We start from the raw sequence: 24,645 nt of genomic DNA, 5'->3' as shown, positions 1-24,645 counted from the left end.
ACAACAGTTAGTAAATCTTTACCACGCTGTGACAAAAAATTACATTTATTAAACATAATCTAAATAATTTAGCAACAGCACAAGAATTTTTACTGGTTAATGTGTATGTGTGTCTGCCGTTAAGCAGACACCTCTGAACAATATTCCCAAACTGTCTCATTTCATAGTTGACCCTGGCAGACCTGAGAATGGGGCTGAATTGTTATTTCACAGACTGTAATTGATTAATGCAAAGCAGCAGCAGCATCAGTCCCCAGCCAGACTGGGACCAGGATCCTCAAACAAAGCATCTATTCACAGGAAGGCTGGGGAGGAAGGGAGGGGGGTGGGTGCTATACATTTTGGTAAACCTCAATACATTAATAACAGTATAGAGTCTGAGAACACATATTGTCTGTGGTGCGGAATCCAGACTTTATTGATTCAAAACATCAGCAAATAACTAAAGCAGACCCAAATATCTGAAGTGGATCAGAGGTAAGTGAATTATAACTGAATGTGGACACATAAATCTAGAGAGAGAGAGGGAGAGAGGGAGAGAGAGACAACAAAAGCCGGGGACCAACAAAAGCCCTGGATGCCATGAGGAGACAGATGCTGCATTCACGTGTTCTCCGTAAACCTTATATCCCAGTATGAAACATACACATTCAGGCGTAGGGAAGAGGGAAGTTCATTTGTGTAGCATCTTTCAGCCACATGGCAGCACAAACATAAGACATAAAAAGAACTAAGAAGACATGTAAAAGAACCACAAAGCAATTTAAACAGGCACACACGATAGGTTTACAAATATGCTCAAATGTAAGAAAACGGATTAAACAGCAGAATAAAAATTACAGCACAGTACAGCAAAACGATATTTGAATAAATTCAATTTAATAAAATGCAGAAGCATACAGAAAAGGCTCAAGCGTGGATTTTAAATCACTTGGAGTTGCAGCAGACTGAAGTTTTGGAGTTTGTTTAGATACACTACCAGTCAAAAGTTCTCATTCAAGGGTTTTTATTTAATTATTTTATACATTGTAGATTAATATTGTAGACATCAAAACTATAAAAGAATACATATGGAATTATGTTGTAAACAAAAAAGTGTTCATCTTCAGTATTAATCTACAATGTACAAAATAATACAAATAAATAAATAGCATCGAATGAGAAGGTGTGTCCAGACTTTTGACTGGAAGTGTATGTAAGCTGTATTTTAGCCATTTAGTGCTTTGTAAACAACAGCAGCATTTCTTAAAGTCAGTTGTGAAGCCAATGTAAAGATGTGGGAAATGGAGTGGTTGGTGCCACCTTCCTGGTCGTAGTGAGGATTCTGAATGAGCTGCAGAGATGCACATGGACAGCTTTTTCTACGTCTTTCTAACTCATAGAACTTTTAGTACTTCGTTCTAGAGGATAATGATAGATTTTGTGACTGTCTTTTTAGTGCCTGAAGATGAAGACTGACTTTTAAACATCTTCTTTGCATCCAAAACAGTTATATGGAGGAAGATTTGGCACATCCAATCACTGAATTGTTCAGTGCAACTATAGTGTTTATATGGGACTATTCCTGGAGATATTATTCTATAAATCACTGTAGTGTCTGTAGAATTGTGATAATTGTGGTGAGGTCTGGCAGCAGTGTGTAGATGTTTAGCTGAAAAGGCCTGAGAATTGAGCCTGATGGGTTTCCACATGCCACTTGAATGATGATGTCGATACATCCAATAATACCAAGGGTTATTGTTTTTATTATTTGAAACCCTTAATAAGCAAAGTCTCATTGCTGTGGTGTGGTCAAAATCCAAACTCTTTATTTGTTTTATGCAACTTAGTGAATAATTTATTCATCTTCCAGGTGAAGGGTTTGGAAGCAGAGCATTCGAAACCACTTTCTGTTGTTTTTGAGAAAAATGGGTTCAAAGTTTTGTGTTTTCAGGAATGGTCTAACATTCAAAGCACCGCTGTAACGCTGTATCTGGGCTGTGGGTTAGTACTCTTTGCCACTAAAATCTAGACCATCAAATATTACAGAAATGATATAAACTCAGTTTGGATTTTTGTGGACCACTCTGCTTCTAACCCCTTCAGATAATTTTGAGGAATAAAAAGTCTCCTGGAGCGACCTCTCAAATATGGATATTTTTGGGGGAGACAGGAAAGACTGATTTTGCTCATCAGATAATATGTGCTGTTCTGTTGTAAATTACATTTTCATAGAGTCTGAATTGTTGGGCAGCAAATAAATGAACAAATAAATAACTGGTTTATGGAACTTATTTACTATTGCATGTCATGTCATGTGTTGCTTTCTAGGTAAAGGTATTTAAGAGTGGTGGGGATGTCCTGGAGTGGCCTCACACGGGTACTGCTCTGGATCGACAGTGTCTTCATCTTTAGCTCCAAATTAAAAGACGAGGGCAAAGTGTTCCAATTTTTCTGGATTAAGCCACATGTCAGCTGGTTGGATCCCAGGCTGTGTGAAGACTCAAATGTCCGACAGCCGCTGAAGGCAGCAGGAGTCCTCCCAGTCAGATCTGGCTGAACGTGACGTGCCGACTCGGAGCCGAGCGAGGTTTCCTGGCGGAGCTGCAGAGGGAGCAGGAGCCGAGCGGGTCTGTCTGTCTGTCTGTCCGTGTGTCTGTCTGCCGCCGCAGTCTCTGTCTGTCTGGGACACAAAACCCCCCTTTTCGGCTTCCACAGTCCGCACACGGCATCAGCGGCTATGGATCCATCGCTGTCCTCCTCCTGTTTTCGCCACTGAGGGACCGTTGGATGCTCCAGTGCCCATAGAGGAGGGAAGGAGGAGGAGGGGGCATCCCTGTCGTTCTTCGACTACCAGGTGAAATTATTGTAATGATGTGAAATAACGTACCGGGGGTGGAAGTGGGAATTATTCGTAGGAACGAGGAGTTGAGGAGGGAGGGAGGAGCGGGGGCTGGGGTCGTCGTTTTGGGGGCACGGGCAGCGGGTTTGTCTCGAACCCGGAGCGGGTGGGAGCGGAGGTTAGCATTGCTAGCTAGCAGCCGTTAGCGGACTGCTGCTGCTTCGTCATTCGCCAGTCTGGGAGGGATGCGGCGCCGGGATGCTGCTGCTGCAGAAGGGAGGGGAGGGCTAGTAACGGTAACGGTACCGTCCGTCTGGCCTCGGCCCATCTCCGTGATAAACGACACCCCCGCCCCCAATCACCCCCCCCCCCCTCCATCCTTTCAAAAACACAGCGTCTCGTCTCTGTCCGAGATGAAGACAGAAAACCACCGATTAACTACCGAGTTGTTTGATCCCACACAGGAGAATAACAGCCCGCTCTGCCGCCGTCTGTGACTGTCAGTTAGCCAGCGTGCTATGCTAGCCAGGATTCCAGCTAGCTAGCCGGCTAACCCTAGCACTAGCATCCCCCCCACCACCCAGCTACCCCCCTCAGCTAGCATCCCTGGCTAGTTCGCATCCTCCAGCCGAGCCATCACAGGCCAGCCTGGCTTACACAACCGTCTCCCTGACCGCACCGCCTCACACCGGCTGTTTCATCCCCGCTAACAATTAGTAATCGGCACAAGAGTCACTGTCAGACATTTATTCGAGTCTCAGCCATTGGAATATAATGGAGCACGCCAAGCGGATGTTGTTATGTAACAGATAATGACACCACACGCCCTTGAAACAAAAGCTGTTGTTTCAGTATTTGTTTGTTTGTGTGCGGTGCAGGACCCAATCGTGGACAATAAATCAGAGACGGGAGGTGTTTGTCGTACCGAGGGCCGCAGCGGCGAGCCGGCTTCTGAAATATCCAGCGGCTGCTCCTGTCAGCCATTGTTTTTGTTGTCATTGGAGGGCTCACATTTGTTTTCCAGCCCTGGATCTGCCCAGTGAAGGTGTATGTGTGAGCTGTGCATCGAGGGAACATGGACAGTCTTTCACACCTTGTATCCTTACAGCTCATAGTGCTGATATGTCAATGATCACTGTCAGTACAGGGAATGTAGGTATTACCCTTAATGTGTTAAATTGTACAAGAAAGACCAGCCTCCAGGGGATGGTGAAATGCTGTTGGAGTCATGCTTTGTTGTTAAATTAGGTTACTTTTAAATACTAGCAGGGGTGAAACATCTAAGTCTTATCTAATGATGATCTCATGAATGTGACGTGGGCAATTTTGTTATGGGTGATACATTACAATGGCAGTCCTTTATAAATCACCACTGTATCTGTTAAACTGAACAGGGAAATATTTACCTCTGTGGTAAACACGGAGGCAGTTCAGGGTAATTTTCATCAGAGAAACATTTAGAAACACATTGTAGTCATTCCATATTTAGTCATTAGGGTGATATCACTGTTTGTAAGAATGATATCATCTGAACTTGTTCCACACGACCTTCCAAGTGAATGAGCATGCTGTAAATATACCCTGACAATAGTAATTGTTACGTTTGGTTCCTTGCAATACATCACAGTCAAACACGGTTAATTGCTTTCAACATCAGTTTGTTTCTTATTTAGATTTTCCATTCGTTTGCTAAATATCACTATCGAAAATGTATTTTTGGGCATGTCACAGTGATTTCAAACATTGCTTTAAGAGTCACTACAAACAAGAGCCATTAAAGACTACAGAATACAGAACATACACATGCTAACATTTGTACATTGCCATTCTCAGCTGGAAAACACTTCAGGTCAAGTTGTGTTGTTTTAAATGTGCTATATGAATAATGGAAACTTGACTAGATATTCAGTCCCATGCAAAAGCATTAGTAGTGGTTCTGTGAGTTTAATCTAACTTGGTGTCTTCCAGTGTCTTCCATCTTTTGGTATAAACTTAGACTAACTCCAAGATGTTAAGATCAGGGCTCTGTGATGTCCAGACCATCTGCTGCAGGGCTCTTTGTTCTTCTTGATGCTGAAGTTAGTTTTTCATGACTCTGGCTGGATGTTTGTGCTTGTTATCCTGCTGCAGAATAGATTTGGAGCAATTCGAGACCCCGCTGATGGTATTGCATGGTGGACAAGAATCTGAACATCTAAAGTACCTAAGACCATTGCGCAGGAGTGTACATTGCTGCGTCAAATATATGTCATTCCACCTCAGATCCTACAATGAGTTTAGCAATGTGAGAGGTTGTTATGATGGAGATGTTGAGTGATCCTTAAGCTCTTGGTTTGGCAGCAGGAAGAGATCAATAGTACATAAATCACTGTTTGTACAAGAAATTACATTACTGTATAGTATAGATTTAGGAAAAAAAACCTTAAAATATTGGTTCAGCTTGATTGAATGTGAGTCAAGGAGAGATGGGGTTAAGGAAGAAGTGTTGGTGATGAGAAGGAAGAGAGGAAGGTACCTGAATTCTGCGAGGAAGACGGATGAAATAAGAGAAGAGAAAGTGAGCCAACGGAGCTCTATGCTTACATTTATCTTTAGCAGCACTGGTGTCCCTGAAGAAGAGAAGGAATAACACGAACACATCTCCTTTTCAAACTAAATATTTAAGACACAGTAGTGTATGTATATGACAGGGGAAAGCAGTCTCCTATAGAAGGAGCTAGTAAATGAAGCTGGTTTGTACTTGATTAGTGCATCCCTTTTCTGCTGAAATTAGGGTTGGGATTCTAGCGTTTCATCCACCTGAGCCCAGTATTGAATTCGCTGTAATCGCACTTTTTTAGTGAACTTCTTTCATTTTAAAGTTCAACTTTTGTGACAGAAATTCTAAACAACTTCCTTTTAAAAGATCCAGGTAAAATCTGTCGGTTGAGGAGACCGACATAGTTTTGAATGGTAGCCTAATGAATGTTCACAACCTGTAGTTTAAACCTGCAGATGGGATCAGACAGAGCACAGTTCATTTTCAAAGAAGATGCTCAGCATACATAGTAAAAGTAAATAAATATTCACAGCAACAGAAGATAATCAAATGTTGATTGAATATGTATTTACATATTGAAATAACGGCTGCCTGCTGACTCTGTAACATTTTCCGACAGCTCCCTGCTGCAAATGCTGGAGATCGTGATTCAGAACTAATAGCTGATTCACTTCATTTATTGATCTGAACTGAATAAAAGTACAGCTGGGTTGATTCTGATTCCTAAAACTGACATGATGTGATGCTTTTACTGGTAAAGACTCTTACCTTGTTGGGCATGTTGGAACCACAGAAATACTCAGTTTGCTCTGATTATTTAGTGGCTACAAAAGGCGATGCATCTTTTACCTCATAAACCATCTTTGGCTTTGTACAGTCACCTGTGTTGTCTTTCAGCTCGTTTCCACTTCGGCAACAGAAAAATTTCAATTTGGCCTGTCATCAAGTTAAGCCCTGGAATTAACGTTGACTGCCGATAAGACCTTCTGCTGGTCATTTTAATCTCAGTCAGCACCGTCTAAAAGTAAAAGGCCTTTACCTGAATGTTGTTTACTCTGATCTTTGATAATAAGAACTCAGAAACATTGGTGCGTCCCAGTTATTTGTCACACTATAAATTTGATTTGCATATGCAACCAAAATAAACACACTGTGGAGGCCAAGAATTAGTTAATGCATAGGTTGAATAGAAGGACCAGCTACAGTCAAGGGGGGTACGATGGAGGGAAGACGGGGAAGGGGAGAAGGACAGGGAGGAGCAGGGAAAGAAATGAGAGCAGGGGCTAAAGAAGGATGGAAAGAGGTCAGAGAAGGAGGGAGGCACAGGAATTTTAAATGCAAAGTAAAAGATGATGAGGATGAAATGATGTCAGTGGAGTGGTAGATTGATGTGGATGGAGGGAAAGAAAGAAGGAAGGAAGAAGAAAAGAAAAGTAAAAAGTGGAGTTGGTGAAAGACTAATGGAGAGAAGGAAGGAAGTGTGAGTGTAAAAAGGTTAATGAAGAATGGATAAAACAAAGGAGGGAGAGGAGGAAGGGATGGATGATGAAGGAAAGTGAGAGTAGAAGTTGGTAAATGAGGGAGTGGAGGGAAGGAAGGAAGGAAAGACGTGAGAGAGGGAAGTACTGGAGAAACTTCTGTGAGGGAGGAGGAGGAAGTGATGAACAGAAAAATGGAGGGATGATGGATGTGAGGAGATGATGAAAAAGAAGGAAGGAAAACAGCAGAAGTAGTGGTAAAAAGTTTAGGTAAAAGTAGTTAGTGAAGCAGTGAGAGAGGCAAGAGGCAGGAAGAGGAAGAGTTAAGGAGGTTGGAGGTGAGAATAGCACGAAAAGAGTGAAGGATGAAGTGGAGGTAGAAGTAGTTAGGGGGTGACTGACAAAGAGAAGGAGGAAAGTGGGAGAGGGTGAATGTTATGAGGAGACTTGGAAAATGGAGGGAGAGAAGAAGGTAAGGGAAGGAAGATAGGGGACTGTCGAGAAAGAGGTCAAAGGGAAAGACTGTAGGAAAAGTGAAGAAGAGAAGGAGTTGGTGGAGAAGGGAGGGAACAAAGGAAGCAAGGAAAAGGTAAAGGATATAAGGAGCTGAGGAGGCAGGAAGTGTGCTAAGGCTCTGAACAATGAATGGTTGCCTGCTGTATTTGCTGTACGAAGGAAACTATCCACTGACCTGCTCTGTGTGTTTTTTTTTTTTTCTCGCCTCTCTTCTCTCTCTGCCACTGTTTCCTTCCAGGCTGACTCACCGCTGGAGCGCCTGAACACAGAAGAAGAAGAAGAAGAAGAAGAAGAAAGAGTTTGAGGGAACAAGAGCGCGAGGAACAGTGTACAACAGAGAGCGAGAAGGAAGGAGGGAGGGAGAGAAGCAAGAAAGGTGAAGGAGGTGAGGAACACTAGGAGGAGGGAGAGACAGACGACAGCAAAGAGAAAGTCAAGTTGGGTCGGCAAGGTGAGAGGAGGAAAGAGAAAGTGATCGTAGAAGAGAGAGAAAGGTAGAGAGATAGTAGAGACAGATAGGGACCAGCAGGGTGCAGCTGGACAGATCTGAGGTCAGGTGGGCGCAGGTAGGTAGGAGGTCGAGCAGTCAGACCAACAGCTGACTGAGCTGCAGACAAATCCACTGTCCCGCTACCCCTCCAACAACTGTCCCTTCACGGTCACCACACTGGGAGAACTGGGAGAACTGGTGACGAGGAGAAGCCACCATGAGCGACCAGAACGTCGTCAAGGAAGGCTGGGTCCAGAAAAGAGGTGAGTTTGGAATTTTTTTTTTATTTGAAGTTTCATTTTTGTTCTAAAACGATGTGTCTGATGATCCCTTCCAGTATCCCACACATAGACAAGAGCTGCACTGTTTAGATGATTAATCACTTACAGACTGAAAGAAAATGTATTGTCTGTTTTTGTGGTGATGGATTTATGTTAAGTAATTTTTTAAGCAAAAATCGCAGAATTTGATGGGTCACCATTCTCATATGTGAGAACATGACTTGTAGTGGTTATCTTCGTTTCTTTTGCTCTTTCGAGTTCTGTAGTCTGGACTCTTAATTCTTTCTTATTGTCATAACCGCATCATAAAGGAGGGACGGGAGATTGTTTTACGCGTTTATTGACAGGCATCATCATAACGGTGAAGCTGCCATATTGCTCCGCCAGCCGCTCGCTTATTACGAGAGAACACAACACCTCCGGCAACATTCTTCTTCATGGCTGCATTTACAAACCTACGGAAGCCTCACAGGATAACAATTAAGTCAGACAATTTAACCCTTTCACTTTAGAGTTACATAGCAAATGTCTGCATTTCAGCAACAAAATGATTATTGCCTAAATTATGCTAACACTGCAAAAATGCCGCTGACATGACTGTGGTCCCAGTCATGCATTATAGTAAACCAAATGCTGACTGTTAGTTAGGGAAAACAAGACATTTGATGCCACTTTATGCTTGATGGAAGTTAAGTGACAATTTTTCAGTTTCCCAATATTTTATAGCCCAAAGAATTAACGAAGGAAACAGCCGGCACCATAATTGATAGTTAGTTGCAGACCCATACCAACAATGAATGTATCCAAAGCCTGGTGTATCTTATTCCTCTCTGCCATAGCACTCCATTGTTTCCCAAAAACTATTAAAAACACTTCAGTGAGCCACGCTGTTGCACTGGATGACACACACACTGTAGATTATTTTGACTCAGTCCCACATACACCATCTTGCTGCCCCAAATACTCATTAGAGCACCAAATGTAGATTAATCCGCTGCTGAAAATAGTTCCCTAACAAATCCATCATTTTTTTCTGCTCAGGTACTATTTGACTAAAAATTGCAATGCTTTTTAAAACAATTAAATAGGGGTTTTTTTGTCCCTTTTTATAATGCTTTGCGTCTTCTGTGTGAACTAGGTGTATTAGTGCATGTGTTCATCCTGGGCTGTGCAGCACAGGACGCTTACTTAACTATAAAATTTGTGCTCCAAACAAAAGAAAATTTCAAAATATGAGCTCCGTTTGGAATGTTTACAGTTCAACCAGTTGTTGGTCATCAGCTATAGTGTACGAGGAGATTTAACCTTGAAAGCAGAATGCAGCATTTGAGTTCCTGGACACCTTTGAATGTTTTCAGTTTTTCAAAATAAATGGGAAAAAATGTTGCATTTTTTGTTGACTCTAAAACTGAGATTCATACCAAAATGTGAATTTTGTGGACCGTTACACCCCTAGTAGGAACCAGTGTGAATGGGGTGAGATCAAAACCCAAATATGTTGAATTTACAAAGTGTTTAAAGCATTGCAAAACCAGATGTTTGAGAATCATATACCAGATGATGTTTACTATTGTTGCTTGATGAGTTGTCAGTTATTTTTATATCAATTAACTGACTGATTAATCAGCAAATCTTGTTGCACCAGTAAGAGTGCCAGGTAGACCTTGTTGTGTTTTATTCCATTTAAACAAACTATACTGACATAATCAAGATTATCAACTGTGCAAATATGTCCAGCAGAGCGATCATTAGCGTCCCAACATGGTGATGAACTGCCAGGTTTAATCAGTTGAGCAGGCAAAGTGCTTCGCTTTACTTGTACCTAAAATGACAGTGTGGATATGGCAGATCCTGTTTGACAGAACAGAAACCACAGTGTTAACCAGTTCTTGACAGTCACTTCTCCTTTTTGTTTTCTTGCACTGGGGAAGCTGATTTACTGTTAACCTGACAGTTGGATTGAAGCATGGTTGGTGCATTCTGGTTCTTGTGGCTGTCTGTGTTTGTAAATGTCTGTCTCAGTGTGTATGTGTGTCAGACGTGGCTTTAGGTTTTTCTTTACACAGAACACAAAATCAAAGATTTTTAGACACAGATGGCTGCTGTTCTCCATTCCCATTTTTAGTTTTAATCATTTAGCTGACTTGTTCATTTAGCGTTCGGGTGGAGATGCATGCTTTGTCAAGGACACCTGAATCCAGATTAATGCAGTAGCTGCTAGCATCTAATCTGTTACCATTATGGCCTAATTTCTCAAGAGATGAACCTTTATCCCAGCGTTTTTGTAAATGATTAAAAAATTGGAATGGATGGACTTTTGTCCAACAGCTTATCATGGTAGAAGGAGAGAAAACATATTTTCCCAAATGTTTCAGGCTTGACTTTTTCTTTCTCAAAATGTTTCTGACTATTCGTCCACAATGTAGAAGTCCCTCTCCCATTGTTGATTAAACCCATGAAACTCTCTGCTATGCATTAAATCAAAATATTTAGATTGTATCTCATGAAAATAATGCTGTCCTGCTGTTAAAAGACTTAGTTGTAGCTCTATGAAGTCCCCACCTCTCTCTCTACACACCCCCCTGCTACAGCTGGAGCACACCAGCTTACCTACAAGCTGACAGGATTGGTTCCTTCGGGTTGTTACATGGAAATCAGAACCCATGTTTTTGAGACGGTCATTGGTACATAGTACTTTAAATGTGGAAATGCTTAGCCATGGTGTTGACTGCATATTTCAGTCATGACGTGTCTTCTAGCATATGAAAAGCACCATATAGACATCTTAGCAAGGTAAAACTTGATTTTCACCAGATTGCTCTTTAATATTATTTCTTTGTGTGTTGCTTTGGGGACAAGGGTGTCCATCAACAGCATGTTTAGAAATCAAGTGGAGTTATTCTTCATTTGCTGCTTTTCAATTGCAAAGGCTGCTTACTTTAAACAAAGTGTGAAATTGAGAAATGGTTGTTTTTGAAAAGTTCTTTCTAGAAAGCAAAATCAGTAAAACTGGGAAAGTCCTTTCTTCTGCATCTTCTTGTCAGTGAACAAGTAAACTTCGAATTTTCTGTCGTTTAGTAAGTCGTGGCACACATTCTTAGCCTGATAGGCTTACTTTGTATTAACTACCTACTCACTGTGATCTTTTCTGATGTATTGTAATATACCGTAGCCAATACATAGTTTAGTTGTCCCACTGAAGTATCTTTTATTTTGTCATAAACTGACCACATATACACTACTGTTCAAAAGTTTGGGTCACCCAGGCAATTTCATGTTTTCCATGAAAACTTAAACTTTTGTTCATGTGCTAACATAATTGCACAAGGGTTTTCTAATCATCAATTAACCTTTCAACACCATTAGCTAACACAGCGTAGCATTAGAACACAGGAGTGATGGTTGCTGGAAATGTTCCTCTGTACCCCTATGGAGATATTCCATTAAAAATCAGCTGTTTCCTGCTAGAATAGTCATTTACCACATTAACAATGTCTAGACCGTATGTTATCTTCATTGAAAAGCTGCTTTCCTTTCAACAATAAGAACATTTCTAAGTGACCTCAAGCTTTTGAACGGTAGTGTATGAAACAGTAGTTTAACTGTGGCAAATAAATTGCACTTAAAGAAACTAACCAGTTGTTTCTGCTCAGCTACACAGAGACTATTTAATTAAGCTGTGGTGAAATGAAAATTCAGGTTAACAGTAGAACGTGGGTTACATTGTGAGTACGAGTATGTTGATATTCAGAATGAGGGAGCTAGAGGTGGCAAGAAGTCTTCTCATCGGTTTGGGAAAGCTGTGTGTCCTCTGTCCACACTACAACACAGGATCAGAGTTTTAACATCAATTCACTGCTAAGGGTGCTCAGGAAAAACACCATTTTTGCTCACTGAAAACACCAGCTTTAGTCATGAAAGATGTGTTTTCATCCGGCTCAGTGTGGACATGGCCTCAGCCACCCTGCCAGTTTGAAGAACAGCACCTCCAAACAATGGTTGTTTACCTGCCAGACGGCGAGTAGAGAAGGCAAGCTTTGCAGGGCTGCAGCCCAGTCTGAGCTGCACTTGGCTGGTGTGTTTTATTTCCCACACTGCTTTTTGTGTGTGTGTGTGTGTGTGTGCGTGTGCGTGTGCGTGTGCGTGTGCGTGTGCGTGTGTAAGAGTGTGTGTTTGTGTTTGCTGGAGGTGTGTTTGTCTGATGGGAGCTCAGGGCTGTTGGCTGGCAGGCAGGGGGAAGTTTCTCTGTGGCACTATGAGCATACAGAGGATGACCTAACACTCTGGTTCCTTCCTCTCCGGCCCCACAAGTCCCTGAATTGTTTATTGCACCTCTGTGTGCTCTTATAATTCAGCCTTAACGGCCGTCTCAGAGAGACTGCCCTCACAAGCTGTCTGCGCTGTTTTAAGATGAAAATATCACGAGTTCACACACAGTTCATGAGTGATTGGAAACTGGAATTCTGAAATTGAATTATCAAAACAAATCTAATGTAATTTTTTACTAGAATGTTCTTATTTTTCTGTCTTATCAATGATTTGAGCTTTTTTTCCCCGTGCATGAACTTTAAAACAAAACATGATTCAAAATTAGTATTAAAACCTAAAACTAAGCCTATATGTGCAAGGCCAGCAAATTATACAATACTAGCAAGTTTTTTTATATATACATATATTTTTTTTAAAGCATTGTAAATAAAAACAACAGTAGAAACATGTAAAGAGGACAATGTTACCTCTGTAAAGTATTTGCATTTGGATGGTTCATAATTAAGTTGCTTTCATCATCTGAGCAAATCCAGTTCTTTTTGATACCATAAACGCTTCTGTATAATCAATCCACCCTGTTCTCTGGGATATTAGCTGATTTTTAGTTGTGGTTTTGGAATGGCAGTGGGATATGGACTTTTCTCCCATTCTGCTGCTGCTTTAGACTCAGGTGCTTCAGCAGGCTGGTTGTGCTGCCACTTTAAAGTAGATAGGCAGTGTTTTTCTGGCATCATTAGGCAAAAATTATATACCAACGATTCAACTCAACTCAAATAATCTGAGTGGAAACTGGACTTCTTCACCTCTTTCTAGCTCTGTTTCCAGGCTTCAGAAAATCTAGTCCACAATGGGAGATTGTGGACTGCCCAGTAACCAGTTACTGGGCTTTTCACTGATCAGATGAGATAATGTGAAGTAGGGCTGCAGCTATCGATTATTTTAGTAATTGGATTCCGCGCTTGGCATGCGCGTTACAGCATTAAAAGTGGAAGTGAGCACGCTGTGCAACAGAAATAACCGTCCTGGTGGAACACAGACAGACATCTGCGCTGTATTGTACATCTATAGTGTAGTACAGGTGTATTGTACATATATAGTACAGGTGTATTGAACATATATAGTATATTACAGGTGTATTTGTACATATATAGTATAGTACAGAGGTATTGTACATATATAGTATAGTACAGAGGTATTGTATTGAGACAGTGTAAGACCTACATACATGTCACTACAATATCGATGAGTTTGAAGCAGAAAGTCTGAGTTGACAAAGAAAGTTGAAAACCACCTTCATACCTGTTAACTCTGCTGAGGATTTAGTCCTTGTCGAGCCGACTGAAACAAAGAATGTCTCACTATGTCAAACTGTCTTCATAGTTCAGTCCTCTGATCTGATAAATGCCGTAAACACTAGAAAAGCTGCGCCGGTTAAACTAGAAGCATCCCGTCAAATTTCAAATCCCCTGATAATTTTTTGATTATAGGTCTGGATCCATATAGGATGAGGTCTGGCTCCGGACCAGTTAGTGACCTGGGGTCTAATATGTAGTGGATTAAACGAACCCTCGATTCAGAGAATTTTTTTCAGAGATCCACATGGATGACCTGTGCAGTGCAGTCATGGGGTCAGTTTGTACATAATTTTTACAAATTTTGTACAGCACAATTGTCTCTGTTTGACGTTCAACTTTGTGAAACTGAATCATTTTCATATCACTAAAGATGTTTGTCTACATTTTTTACCGTCATATTTCTTCTTCATCATCTGCTGCTGCCATTATTGAAGTGTGTTTCACTAAAAGCTCATTCAATGGTGACAGGTTATGTTACTGCCATGACTTCGGAGAACTATTTCCCACTGCTAGTGCTGGTGTTGTTTGAGAGATGGCAGAGGGAGTACAGTTTTGCAATATCGACTTTGTCACATTGTACAAAAAGTAATTCAAATAAATGAATTTCCTACAATATATACATTGCTCAGCCTTAATGTGACGAATGTAAAGTTGTCTTGAGAGGGACTCTGAAGGAAGGACCAGAGGAGTCATACAAGCCTTCTTGAAATTTCATCTTGTTTAATCTGATGTATTATCTGTTGAACAGGATGTTGGGTGGGGCACAACACATGGAGGATTCGATTTTAACTGTAGCTGAATAGGAAATCAGTCAAAGTGAAAGGTCATTAATTTGCTGGAACAATAGGGCAGGACTACTCATTTAAGTTGTTTCAGCACGTCTTCATTGTCTTGCTCAAGGACACGTGGATAGAAAGACGTTGTCTCAAACCACCAGCCTTTTTCCTCCACCTGTCTTTGTTCCTGTAGCATGACATTAGTGCATCTCACCCAAAGAGATCATGGCCAACTTTAAGTCTAACAAACATGCTGAATGCATTTCTTCCTCATAAAGTACTTTTTTTTGTCATACATTGTTTTTTCTTCACTTATTAATGCGTTTTGTGGTGTGATATTATAGCAAACTGTTAATCAGTTGAATAGTGTGAAACTAATGCCAGGAAAGCGTAGCAGGTCATTCATATATGTTTCTTTGTGTATGTGCACAATGTGCATGTACACAATGTGCAAACAAAACAGGGAGCCACCTGCAGCAACACTGCTCTATAGCAACATGGCAGCTTTTAAATGAAGTTTTCCAGGAAGTGGCAGTTAATCAGGAATTCAACCTCCCTCTTTCATATGGTCTAGAAACTCAGACAGATTCATTTTCTTGGAAGTATGAATATCCATCCATCCATCCATCCATCCATCCATCCATCCATCCATCCACCGCTTAATCCTCATTAGGGTGGTGGGGGGCTGGAGCCCATCGCAGCTGACTTGGGGTGACAGGAGAGGACAACCTGGACAGGTCACCAGTCTATCACAGGGCTACATATAGAGACAAACAAGCACAACCCCCAAACCTACGGACAATTTAGAATCACCGGTTAACCTCAGCATGTCTTTGGACTGTGAGAGGAAGCCGGAGTACCCGGAGAAAACCCACAAATGCTAAACGAGAACATGTAAACTCCATGCAGAAAGATCCCAGGAAGGCTGGGATGCGAACCAGGGATCTTCTAGCTGCAAGGTGAAAATGCTAACCACCAAGCCACTGTGCAGCCCAAGTATGAATGTATTCAGCAAATACACTGCCCAGCCAAAAAAGAAGTTGCACACTCTAATATTTTGTTGGAACGCCTTTATCTTTGAGCATGGCACTCATTCGCTGTGGCATCATTTCGATAAAGTCAGGGAAGAAAAACTCCATTGATGGAAAGACCTGGTCATTCAGTATATTCAGGTAGTCAGCTGACCTCATTCTTTGGGAACATAACATTGCTGAATCTGACCAACCCCAGATTATAACCCTAACCCCCACAGGCTGGTAGGCACTAGCCATGATGAGTGCATCACTTCATCCTCCTCTCTTCTTACCCTGATGCCCCCATCACTTTGGAACAGGGTAAATCTGGATTCATCAGACCATATGACTAGCCACATTTGTTCCTCGAAGATGATGGTTCACCCCTATCCTTCAGGTTTTCATGATGCATTGGACGGTTCTTAACCTGATTTTAGTAGTTTCAGAAATCTGGAGCCATGGCGGTCATATGGGCAGGAGGGATGGTGAGGTTGAGGGAGGAACATGATCTGAGAGTCCGGCTGGGTGTGTTAATGTGGAGGAGATCAGTGAGGTATGGAGGGGTGAGGTTACGGACCATTTCGATCAACGGACAAATAATTCATCATTTTAATTTGGATAAATGACTAATGGTGTCAGAAAAAGGTAACTTGATGTCACATTTTGAATTTTTTTAATGTCAGGATCTGTTTTTTTTTCCTGTTTTATTATCACTGTAAGCTGAATATTGGGGTTTTTTAACTGTCTGTTGGACAAAGCAATCAATTTAGGGCTCCATAACGGGCTCTGGGAAACTATCATGGCTACTCTTTTCACTATTTTCTGACACATTATATGTATATACACATTTTTGATAAATGTGCTAATGAAAAATATTGTTAGTTAAAGCCATAATCCCACAGCTAACATACAGTTCAGGTGACTTAGTGACATTGGTAACCTCCAAGCTTTCCTAATTGTGTGAACAGCCGCACTCTGCTGCTGTTTACTTTCTCCTCTTGTACTGCCCAGCAGCTGTTAAGTGGAGCTGTTGTCAGAGGTGCTTTTCTCACTGACAGTAATATCTGATTTCTGTCTCTATGCTGAAGGCTTTGTCATTCTCATCACAATGTTGTTCTGAAACCTTGTGAGTCATCGCATGTGTGAGAACAGTTTCGTCAGAGTTTGATTTGTCGGTTAGATGCTGAAGCAGTTCAGTCATTGATCTCTGATACAGACACACTTTGGTTCCAGCATCTTGTGCCTTGTTAGCGCTGCTAATAAGAGTCTGTAAGATGTCATCATCTCTCCAGGACACATCTATGTACTCCCAACATTTGTTGTAATTATGCCACAAACTGATGAGTCAGAGCAGCAGGGAATCAACACTTCGTGGCTGCTGAATCAGAATAGTGTTTATACTGTATTCCTCATCTGAAGATTTCTTCTTCAGATAGAAGTGATGTAGATGTTTGAATGAATTTGTTTCCTAAGGTTTGGGGTGAGGCTTGAATTAGAGAAAGAAAATTGCTGCTAGTAAACAAAAATAAACCATAGAGCGATGCTATAAAGTTTCCATATGTAGTGTAAAATTTATAATTGGCTACATTTATTTTTTTCACATTATACAGCAGAACATCAGAATGAACCAGGTTCAAGCAGTGACTCATCCACTACAGCAGGTGTGACTAATGTTTTTTTATTCATGTTCCAGTTGGAGCAGGGAATGCTGGTGTTTACAGGTTCTGGGATCCTCTAAGTGACATAAATTTCTTGTATTAAAGATACTTTAAATGCTTTAAAAGACATTGTGGAATTCACTTGAAATTCCTGAACAGCTTCACATATTTCCCAGCAAGAACCGAGTTGTTGATTTGCAGGTGGAAAGATTATATGTTAAAACTCTAATAAAAAATGGGTGAAAAGTGACACTTCAAGTATTTCAGTGATACATTGTAATTCCAAGCAGATTCTAAGTACACATTTAACAAAGTCTAGAACTGTAGTGAACCAAAAACAATGTTGGTCGACTCAAATCTTACATACTCTTCAACCAATCGGATGGTGGTGGAGGATAAAAAAATATCTGCCCATTGTTTGCAGATGAAAACAGGCGCTCAGTGCATTCTACCTGCTGGACTTACCCACCTAAATGAAATGTAAGCAAACACAAAAAGCTAGTATTTGCAGCACATTAATTCATTGAAACCTCATTATCTTATACTAAAACTAGAAAGACACTCAGAGAGCGCAGTACTCTGCCAAGGCTGTTCATTCCCCCATATGGCATTGTCAGAAATGCAGCATATTTTTTTTTGTAAATGCAGAATTTGTTTATTAGTTACTGATGATCAGAAATCACGGCAACATAATATGGATGTACCCACAAACAAAATGACCTTGCGCTGAGCACAGGCGTGTGTTATGCATGTGTCCATTATGTATGGATACCAGATCATGTGACCTAAATATCTGGCGGGCGACGGGAATTGATTGGACTCGGAAACACCCCTACAATTTAATCAATTGTTCCTTGTATGTTATCTGACAGATAAGTCCCGATAAGTCTGCAGCGGTGAATTTGTAGTAGGATGACAATCGTGATTGTCAGCAGGCACCTGACGTAGTGTTCATTTGTTGTCATAGTTACAGTGTCGCCGTGCCACTATCTTGCAATGATACAGAAATCTTTAACAAATCTGTGGATCCAGACTATAAGCTGCATCACTGCCAAAATCTAGTCACTTGGTCCTTGTGTCATCTCTGATCTTCCCTGAACATTTCGTCCAAATCCATTAATCCATTTTTGAGTGATGTTGCTAACAGACAGACATAACTCTGCCACGTTTCTTGGTGGAGTAATAATAACTGCAGTGTCAGCACCTGCCCGTATTCAAAGGATTTCTAAAGACAGAACTATATCAACTAATGATCCCACCACAAGAACATTTGAAGGATAGAACACAGGCCAGTTAGTCTACTGTTTAATGATAATGTCATCCATGTGATAGTGCATTTGTATGTTCTTAGTTGTGTTGCTTCTTTGAATATCAATTCAAATGTGTTAGAAATGGTGGTCTTTTGGAATAATAGCCAAAATAGATCATAATACAAGAGAAGAAAAAAAAAAGAAAAATCACATCTGATGTTGTATTGGGATTTATGTTTATAAATATGAAAAATATTATGTTTACTTCTTGTAGCAACCATTGCTCGAGCTTTTGTTGATTAAAAATGACATCAGTTGGACAGACATGTAATTTACTGATGACTATCAGAAGAAAACATCCTCATAACAAACAGAAAACAGGAATACAATAAGACTGGTTGAAGAAGTGAAATTAAATGATATTTTCAGTCTCAGGCTAATATTAATGTACAATACAACACTCAGACACATTCACACTCACAGACTCAGTGTTTATATAGAACAGCATAATTAAATGATTTGGCACACAGCAGGGTGTAACTTGTTGGTGTTATTTTTTTTCATTCCTGCAGGCGAATATATCAAGAATTGGCGACCGCGCTACTTTCTGCTGAAGACAGACGGCTCTTTCATTGGCTACAAGGACAAACCGCAGGACTCTGACCTGGCCTACCCGCTCAACAACTTCTCTGTAGCAAGTAAGACACAAGCAGATCATCACACACTTCAGACTCAACCAACAAACGTGTGTGTGACACAACACATCTCTGTGTGCGACTTTCAGAATGTCAGCTGATGAAGACGGAGCGACCCAAGCCGAACACCTTCATCATCCGCTGTCTGCAGTGGACCACCGTCATCGAGAGGACTTTTCACGTCGACACTCCTGATGAGAGGTGAGCCTTCATCTTCCTCCTCAGCAGTTTTCCTTACATGGGTAAAACATACACCACCGTTCAAAAGTTTGGGCTCGCCCAGACACTTTCATGTTTTCCATGAAAACTCACACCTTTATTCATGTGCTAACATAATTGCACAAGGGTTTTCTAATCATCAATTAGCCTTTCAACACCATTAGCTAACACAATGTATCATTAGAACACAGGAGTGATGGTTGCTGGAAATGTTCCTCTGTACCTCTATGTAGATATTCCATTAAAAATCAACCCTTTCCAGCTAGAATAGTCATTTAGCACATTAACAGTGTCTACTTTGGATTTATCATTCATTTAATGTTATCTTCATAAAAAACTAAGGACATTTTTAAGTGACCCCAAACTTTCGAGCAGTAGTGTACACTGAATCATTCTGCAGTATTTTTTTGACTGGAGAGAGCTGATTTAGTACAGGGTACAAGAGCTTCAATTAAATCCTCAGATATGCCTAAATCATACACACTAAGAAATAAAAACATCTACAAACACATGCTTTATTTACATATAAAAACACATGCTTTATTTACATATAAAGACAGGTCTGTTCATATACAGTTTTCAATTACAATTATACAAAATTGCTGAATTGTTACAAATTTGGTGCCAATATTTTCTGGTTAGTCAGAACTACTTGGCTGTATGTGGCTGAACAGGGGGCAGTTCCACTGTTTAAATTATTACTAAACAATTTTCAAATGTTTATGTATGCTGCGTGCGGTGACCAGACTTTAGTTAGACTTTGCAAACAGCGGCTTGCATATGACAGCTCAACAACCAACATGGCATAACATCTAAAATCAGTTCTGTTCACAGAAATCATGAGTATGTGCAGTTGCACGCTGGTTTGGTTTTGTTATTATTTCAATATAAAATGACCATGTTGAAATGATTTGTTATTTTGAAAACACTGGCTTTTTATTTTTTATTTATAATTCATTTAGGCTAATAAAGGTTGCAGGTAGAGTGCACTCGGTGAATTGCAGCCTATTTGGTTAATCTGGAGAGACTATGCAGATTTTCTTTTTCTCCCTGCAGCCAGTTTATTGGTTGAAGAATATGCAAAGGTTCAGTCAACCAAGATTTTATTTGGGTCACTACGTGTTGATGAGGAAAAACAAAATAAAATTTTAGCAAAGAAATATGGGAGTCAACTCACTATCAACAAACACCAAATATCAAATGTGTGGTTAGGGTTATAGACAAAACAATGGCTTAGTGTTAAATTCTTCTCAGTGGACACAACAAGAGTCAGTCAACACAGTGAGAAGAAAGACAGGAAACAGGGGTGTGGGACTGAGGCTGGATGCCAGGTTGTGAAGGGTTTTGTTCCAAAACACAATATAATTTATACACTATGACTTGTTACCTGATGCTCAAAGGCTTGTTAATAACAAGACTCCGCTAGAAACATCCGGCAAAGTGTTACATGTAAATGGCCATTAGCTGCAATCAGCAGTCGGTCGTTAGGCTGTCAGGAGGGTGGATATCTTTTGTTAGACTGAACGGTTAGTGTATCTCACATCTCACTGGCAAACAGTTCGTTTTGCTTAATGTAGTTCAAGAGAAAGTTCAGAAACTTAAGGATTAAATGGACTTTTTTTCAATGTACATTTTCAGATACTTTTCTCTTGTTTTATTCATCCTGCTCACGATGTAAGACGGGGAGAGTTGCCATGTGTGGATGAATAAAAACAATCAGAAAAAAACATCTGCAACCAAAGTCTGACAGTTAGCAAAAACTGTTGTCTTTGTGCCATCTCAAGGAATAAAACCAAGTGAGCCAGCAATAGATCAATGTGTGTGACTTGTATGTTTTCAATCAGTAGTCTCTCTTAGAAATATGGAAAAACAACTATTTAAACTTCTGAAAAGATTTATGGTTGGTCTAAAACTGAAGCCACAGTTGCAAGAAACAGACCAAAATTAAAGAAGAAAATGTCATCTGCTAGAATTCTAAACTGGTGGTGTCTGCTGTAGGGACGAATGGGCCGAGGCCATCCAGATGGTAGCAGAGTCGCTGGCAAAGCAGGAGGAGGAGGGCATCCTGTGCAGCCCCACGTCCCAGATCGAGAACGTCAACGAGGAGGAGATGGATACCTCCATCAGCCACTACAAACGAAAGGTACACAACAGCTTATCATTAAAAAGACTTTTGTTATACATAAAAAGCTGCTTTCTAGATTTTTTGCACCCCTCACATTTTTACTCACTGTGGGCTCTTTTTTCACTACATCATAGAGTTCTGCAGCTCTGTGGAAACACCCTGGACAGGTCACCAGTCTATCAATGCGCTACATATAGAGACGAACAATCACACTCACATTCACACCTACGGACAATTTACAGTTATAGAACCAAATGTTGTAGCTGTATATACACTACCAGTCAAAAGTTTGGACACACCTTCTCATTTGTGTCGTTTCTCTTTACTTAGCTGATTGGTTCTTGCCATAATATGGATTCTAGCAGTTGTCAAATAGTTGTCAAATCGACTTCTGCACAACACAACTGATGGTCCCAACCCCATTAAGAAGGCAAAAAATTCCACAAATGAACCTTGACAAGGCACATTGTGAAGTGAAAACCATTTCAGGTGACTACCTTATGAAGCTCATCGAGAGAAGGCCAAGGGTTTGCAAAGCAGTAATCAAAACAAAGGGTGGCTACTTTGAGGAATCTAAAATCTAAAACATTTTTAGTTGAATTATTTCACAATTGTTTGTTTGCTACATATTTCCATATATCTTGCTTCATAGTATTGATGCCTTCAGTATGTATCGACAAAGTAGAAAGTAGTAATAATAAAGAAAAAACACTAATTAAAAGGTGTGTCCAAACTTTTGACTGGTAGAGTATGTTCAACAGTAACTTTACTATTAGCTTCCGAGCACTGAGGATCCACTTGATCTGGATGTACTCATAAATCACTCCTGTCTTACTTTGAAGTTTATTGAATGTTGGAGAACCAGGTGTGACAAAATGTTTCCTTCATGTTTCTCACCTGTATTTTTCCGCAGACAATGAATGACTTTGACTATCTGAAGCTTCTGGGCAAAGGCACTTTTGGAAAAGTCATTCTGGTGAGGGAGAAGGCAAGTGGCACCTACTATGCCATGAAGATCCTCAAGAAAGAAGTCATTATAGCCAAGGTCCTCTTCCTGATTATCAGCTTTTATTTGCAGCTTTTTTGTTGACTTGGAAGTAACACAAGAAATAAGCAGATTTTATTTTTGTTGCCTGCTTTTTATAATGTCTACGATGACTCTATGTATGACAGTGCTTTGTCTTTGCTCTCTAATATCTGGCACGTTGTAAGTGATGAGGAATATTCATATTGAGAAAACCTTTTCGATATTTCATTTCTGCCTTTAGGCCGGATTTTCACACATATTCCTTCCATTCGGTGTACATCTGTAATCTTTTACCAAATAAACTTGTTTTGTCTCTTGTCTAATCACTCTGCTTCCTCTTTAATCTTATGATCACAGGATGAAGTGGCTCACACACTCACAGAAAGTAGGGTATTAAAAAACACTCGGCATCCATTCCTAACTGTAAGTATGACTGCGTGCAATGCATACAACATTACACATAGATGTGCAAGTGCCGATGTGACTTCCGTGTTTTCATTAAGTTTGATACAAAGAAGCAGCGGTCAAAGATGGCGACCACAAAGCTTCTGTCTGGTGTTAAAAATGAATCACTGAGTACTGCCCAATATTTTAAAAATCTTTCTATATTGTGTTGCAGTCTCTGAAGTACTCGTTCCAGACCAAGGATCGGCTGTGCTTTGTAATGGAGTACGTCAACGGAGGAGAGGTAAGAGGTCACTTGAATGCTTTTTAAAGCATGTTTTGATGCTGAGAAGTGTTCTTTTTCCACCATGCAATTTATTTCAAGAATTATTGAAGAATGATGACTAACAAGAGGGTGTGATTCAAAGAGCAGTCACTCCTCTCGTTGTGTTTTTAGTCTCATGCTGGACTGGGTGTCTGCATTGTTGTGTTTTAGGTTTATGACATCAGTTTATTGATTTAAAGTCACCAACTGTTGTCAGGTTTGTCGAAAATGAGTGGGACAAAGAGGAGCATGAAGCTAATAAATCAGTTTATGAAAACACAAGCCCACTTGATAGTCAGTATTTTCTTTCATCTTTGGAAAAAAATTGCAGCACTATTAACCATTTGATAGAAGTTGTTGTGCCAAAAACGATGTACCCAGATTTAGAAATGAATATCTACTTAATGGCGTAGATACATTTTGAGACAATGCGGCCTTTTTATAAGAGGAAAAATTAAAAACTGAAAGAGACAAAAACCTACAAATGTCCTTTGTGCATTTCAGTTTTAGGACTGTATTTCTTAATGAAATGTTACTGTGAATTGAGAATGTTGTGCAGACAGAATTTTAGTTTCATCAAAAAGCTGATTTTATTTGGAACCAAAGGAATTATGATCAGGATATTCCTACGTTATACATATGACTGTAAACATTCACCTCAAACTGGACAGTTTTTAGTCCCTGGGCCTGTACTTGGTAGACCTGTTCAATTATCTATTCATGCTTAATAGAATAGTGATGTCTGCATAACCTCCAACAAACGTAGCAGCAGAATTGTAAGTAGTAACTTCTTTGAGTCATGGAAAACTTAACTAAAGGGTTCATTTGATTCATTTTACCACCAATTGGTCGTAGTTCTTGGTAGGTGCTACTAAATGGCATGTTATTAGGCTCCAATAAGTGTTTCTGTCCCTTTGTGGAGGCAACAGCTGTGGGTTGGAGGTTTATGTTTATAGGTTGTTTGTCCCATTGTGGTGAATGCAAGAACTAAGGGACATATTGAACATATTCCTTCAAATTTGTCACATCTGTTTACATGGACTCACGGTGAGGCGATCAGATTTTGATGATTACCAGAACTCAAGACTTCATAAACTAATTATGGCAAATTGTCACACAAATGTAGGAAATTTAGCATAAAATGATAAAGAAAGCACATTTCATGTCCTAGTCAAAGGTCAGTTTCACTGTGGCATCATAACGTTCTGCAGAAACACTTTCCTGGCAATCCTTCAATGTCATGACTCAGAAACAAAAGGAGAGATTGTGATTGTATTTCATATTTGTTGAGATGCTGAATTGGTGACACTAGTCTGGCAAGACATGGACAGTAACTGCAACCTGACTGGTTGGCAGAACATTACAACATTGAGGGGAGAGTTGAAGTTTCCTTTTTACAACGAACCTGAAAAAGAAAAAAAAGG

The 24,645-nt window shown here is 40.3% G+C and overlaps 1 protein-coding gene across 2 annotated transcripts in view; it reads left to right on the top strand.

Annotated features, from left to right (window-relative positions):
* The first annotated feature begins 2,539 nt into the window (after positions 1-2,539).
* Positions 2,540-24,645, top strand: part of akt3b (v-akt murine thymoma viral oncogene homolog 3b) — a 35,441-nt gene continuing 13,335 nt past the window's right edge. Inside the window, exons 1-9 of one of the 2 annotated variants that reach the window (XM_035957099.2) lie at positions 2,540-2,836; positions 3,700-3,973; positions 7,593-8,107; positions 19,019-19,144; positions 19,231-19,342; positions 21,359-21,503; positions 22,399-22,530; positions 22,870-22,935; positions 23,132-23,200. In XM_035957099.2, the coding sequence (XP_035812992.1) occupies positions 8,062-8,107; positions 19,019-19,144; positions 19,231-19,342; positions 21,359-21,503; positions 22,399-22,530; positions 22,870-22,935; positions 23,132-23,200 (696 nt within the window). In that variant the 5' untranslated portion in view covers positions 2,540-2,836; positions 3,700-3,973; positions 7,593-8,061. The remainder of the gene's footprint in view (positions 2,837-3,699; positions 3,974-7,592; positions 8,108-19,018; positions 19,145-19,230; positions 19,343-21,358; positions 21,504-22,398; positions 22,531-22,869; positions 22,936-23,131; positions 23,201-24,645) is intronic. The other variant, XM_023289913.3, reaches the window with a different exon arrangement.

This window comes from Amphiprion ocellaris, chromosome 4 (assembly GCF_022539595.1).
Source record: "Amphiprion ocellaris isolate individual 3 ecotype Okinawa chromosome 4, ASM2253959v1, whole genome shotgun sequence".
NCBI classification, from domain to species: Eukaryota; Metazoa; Chordata; class Actinopteri; family Pomacentridae; genus Amphiprion; species Amphiprion ocellaris.
The sequence above is the reverse complement of the archived record's forward strand: the minus strand, read 5'-3'. Positions and strand labels throughout refer to the sequence as shown.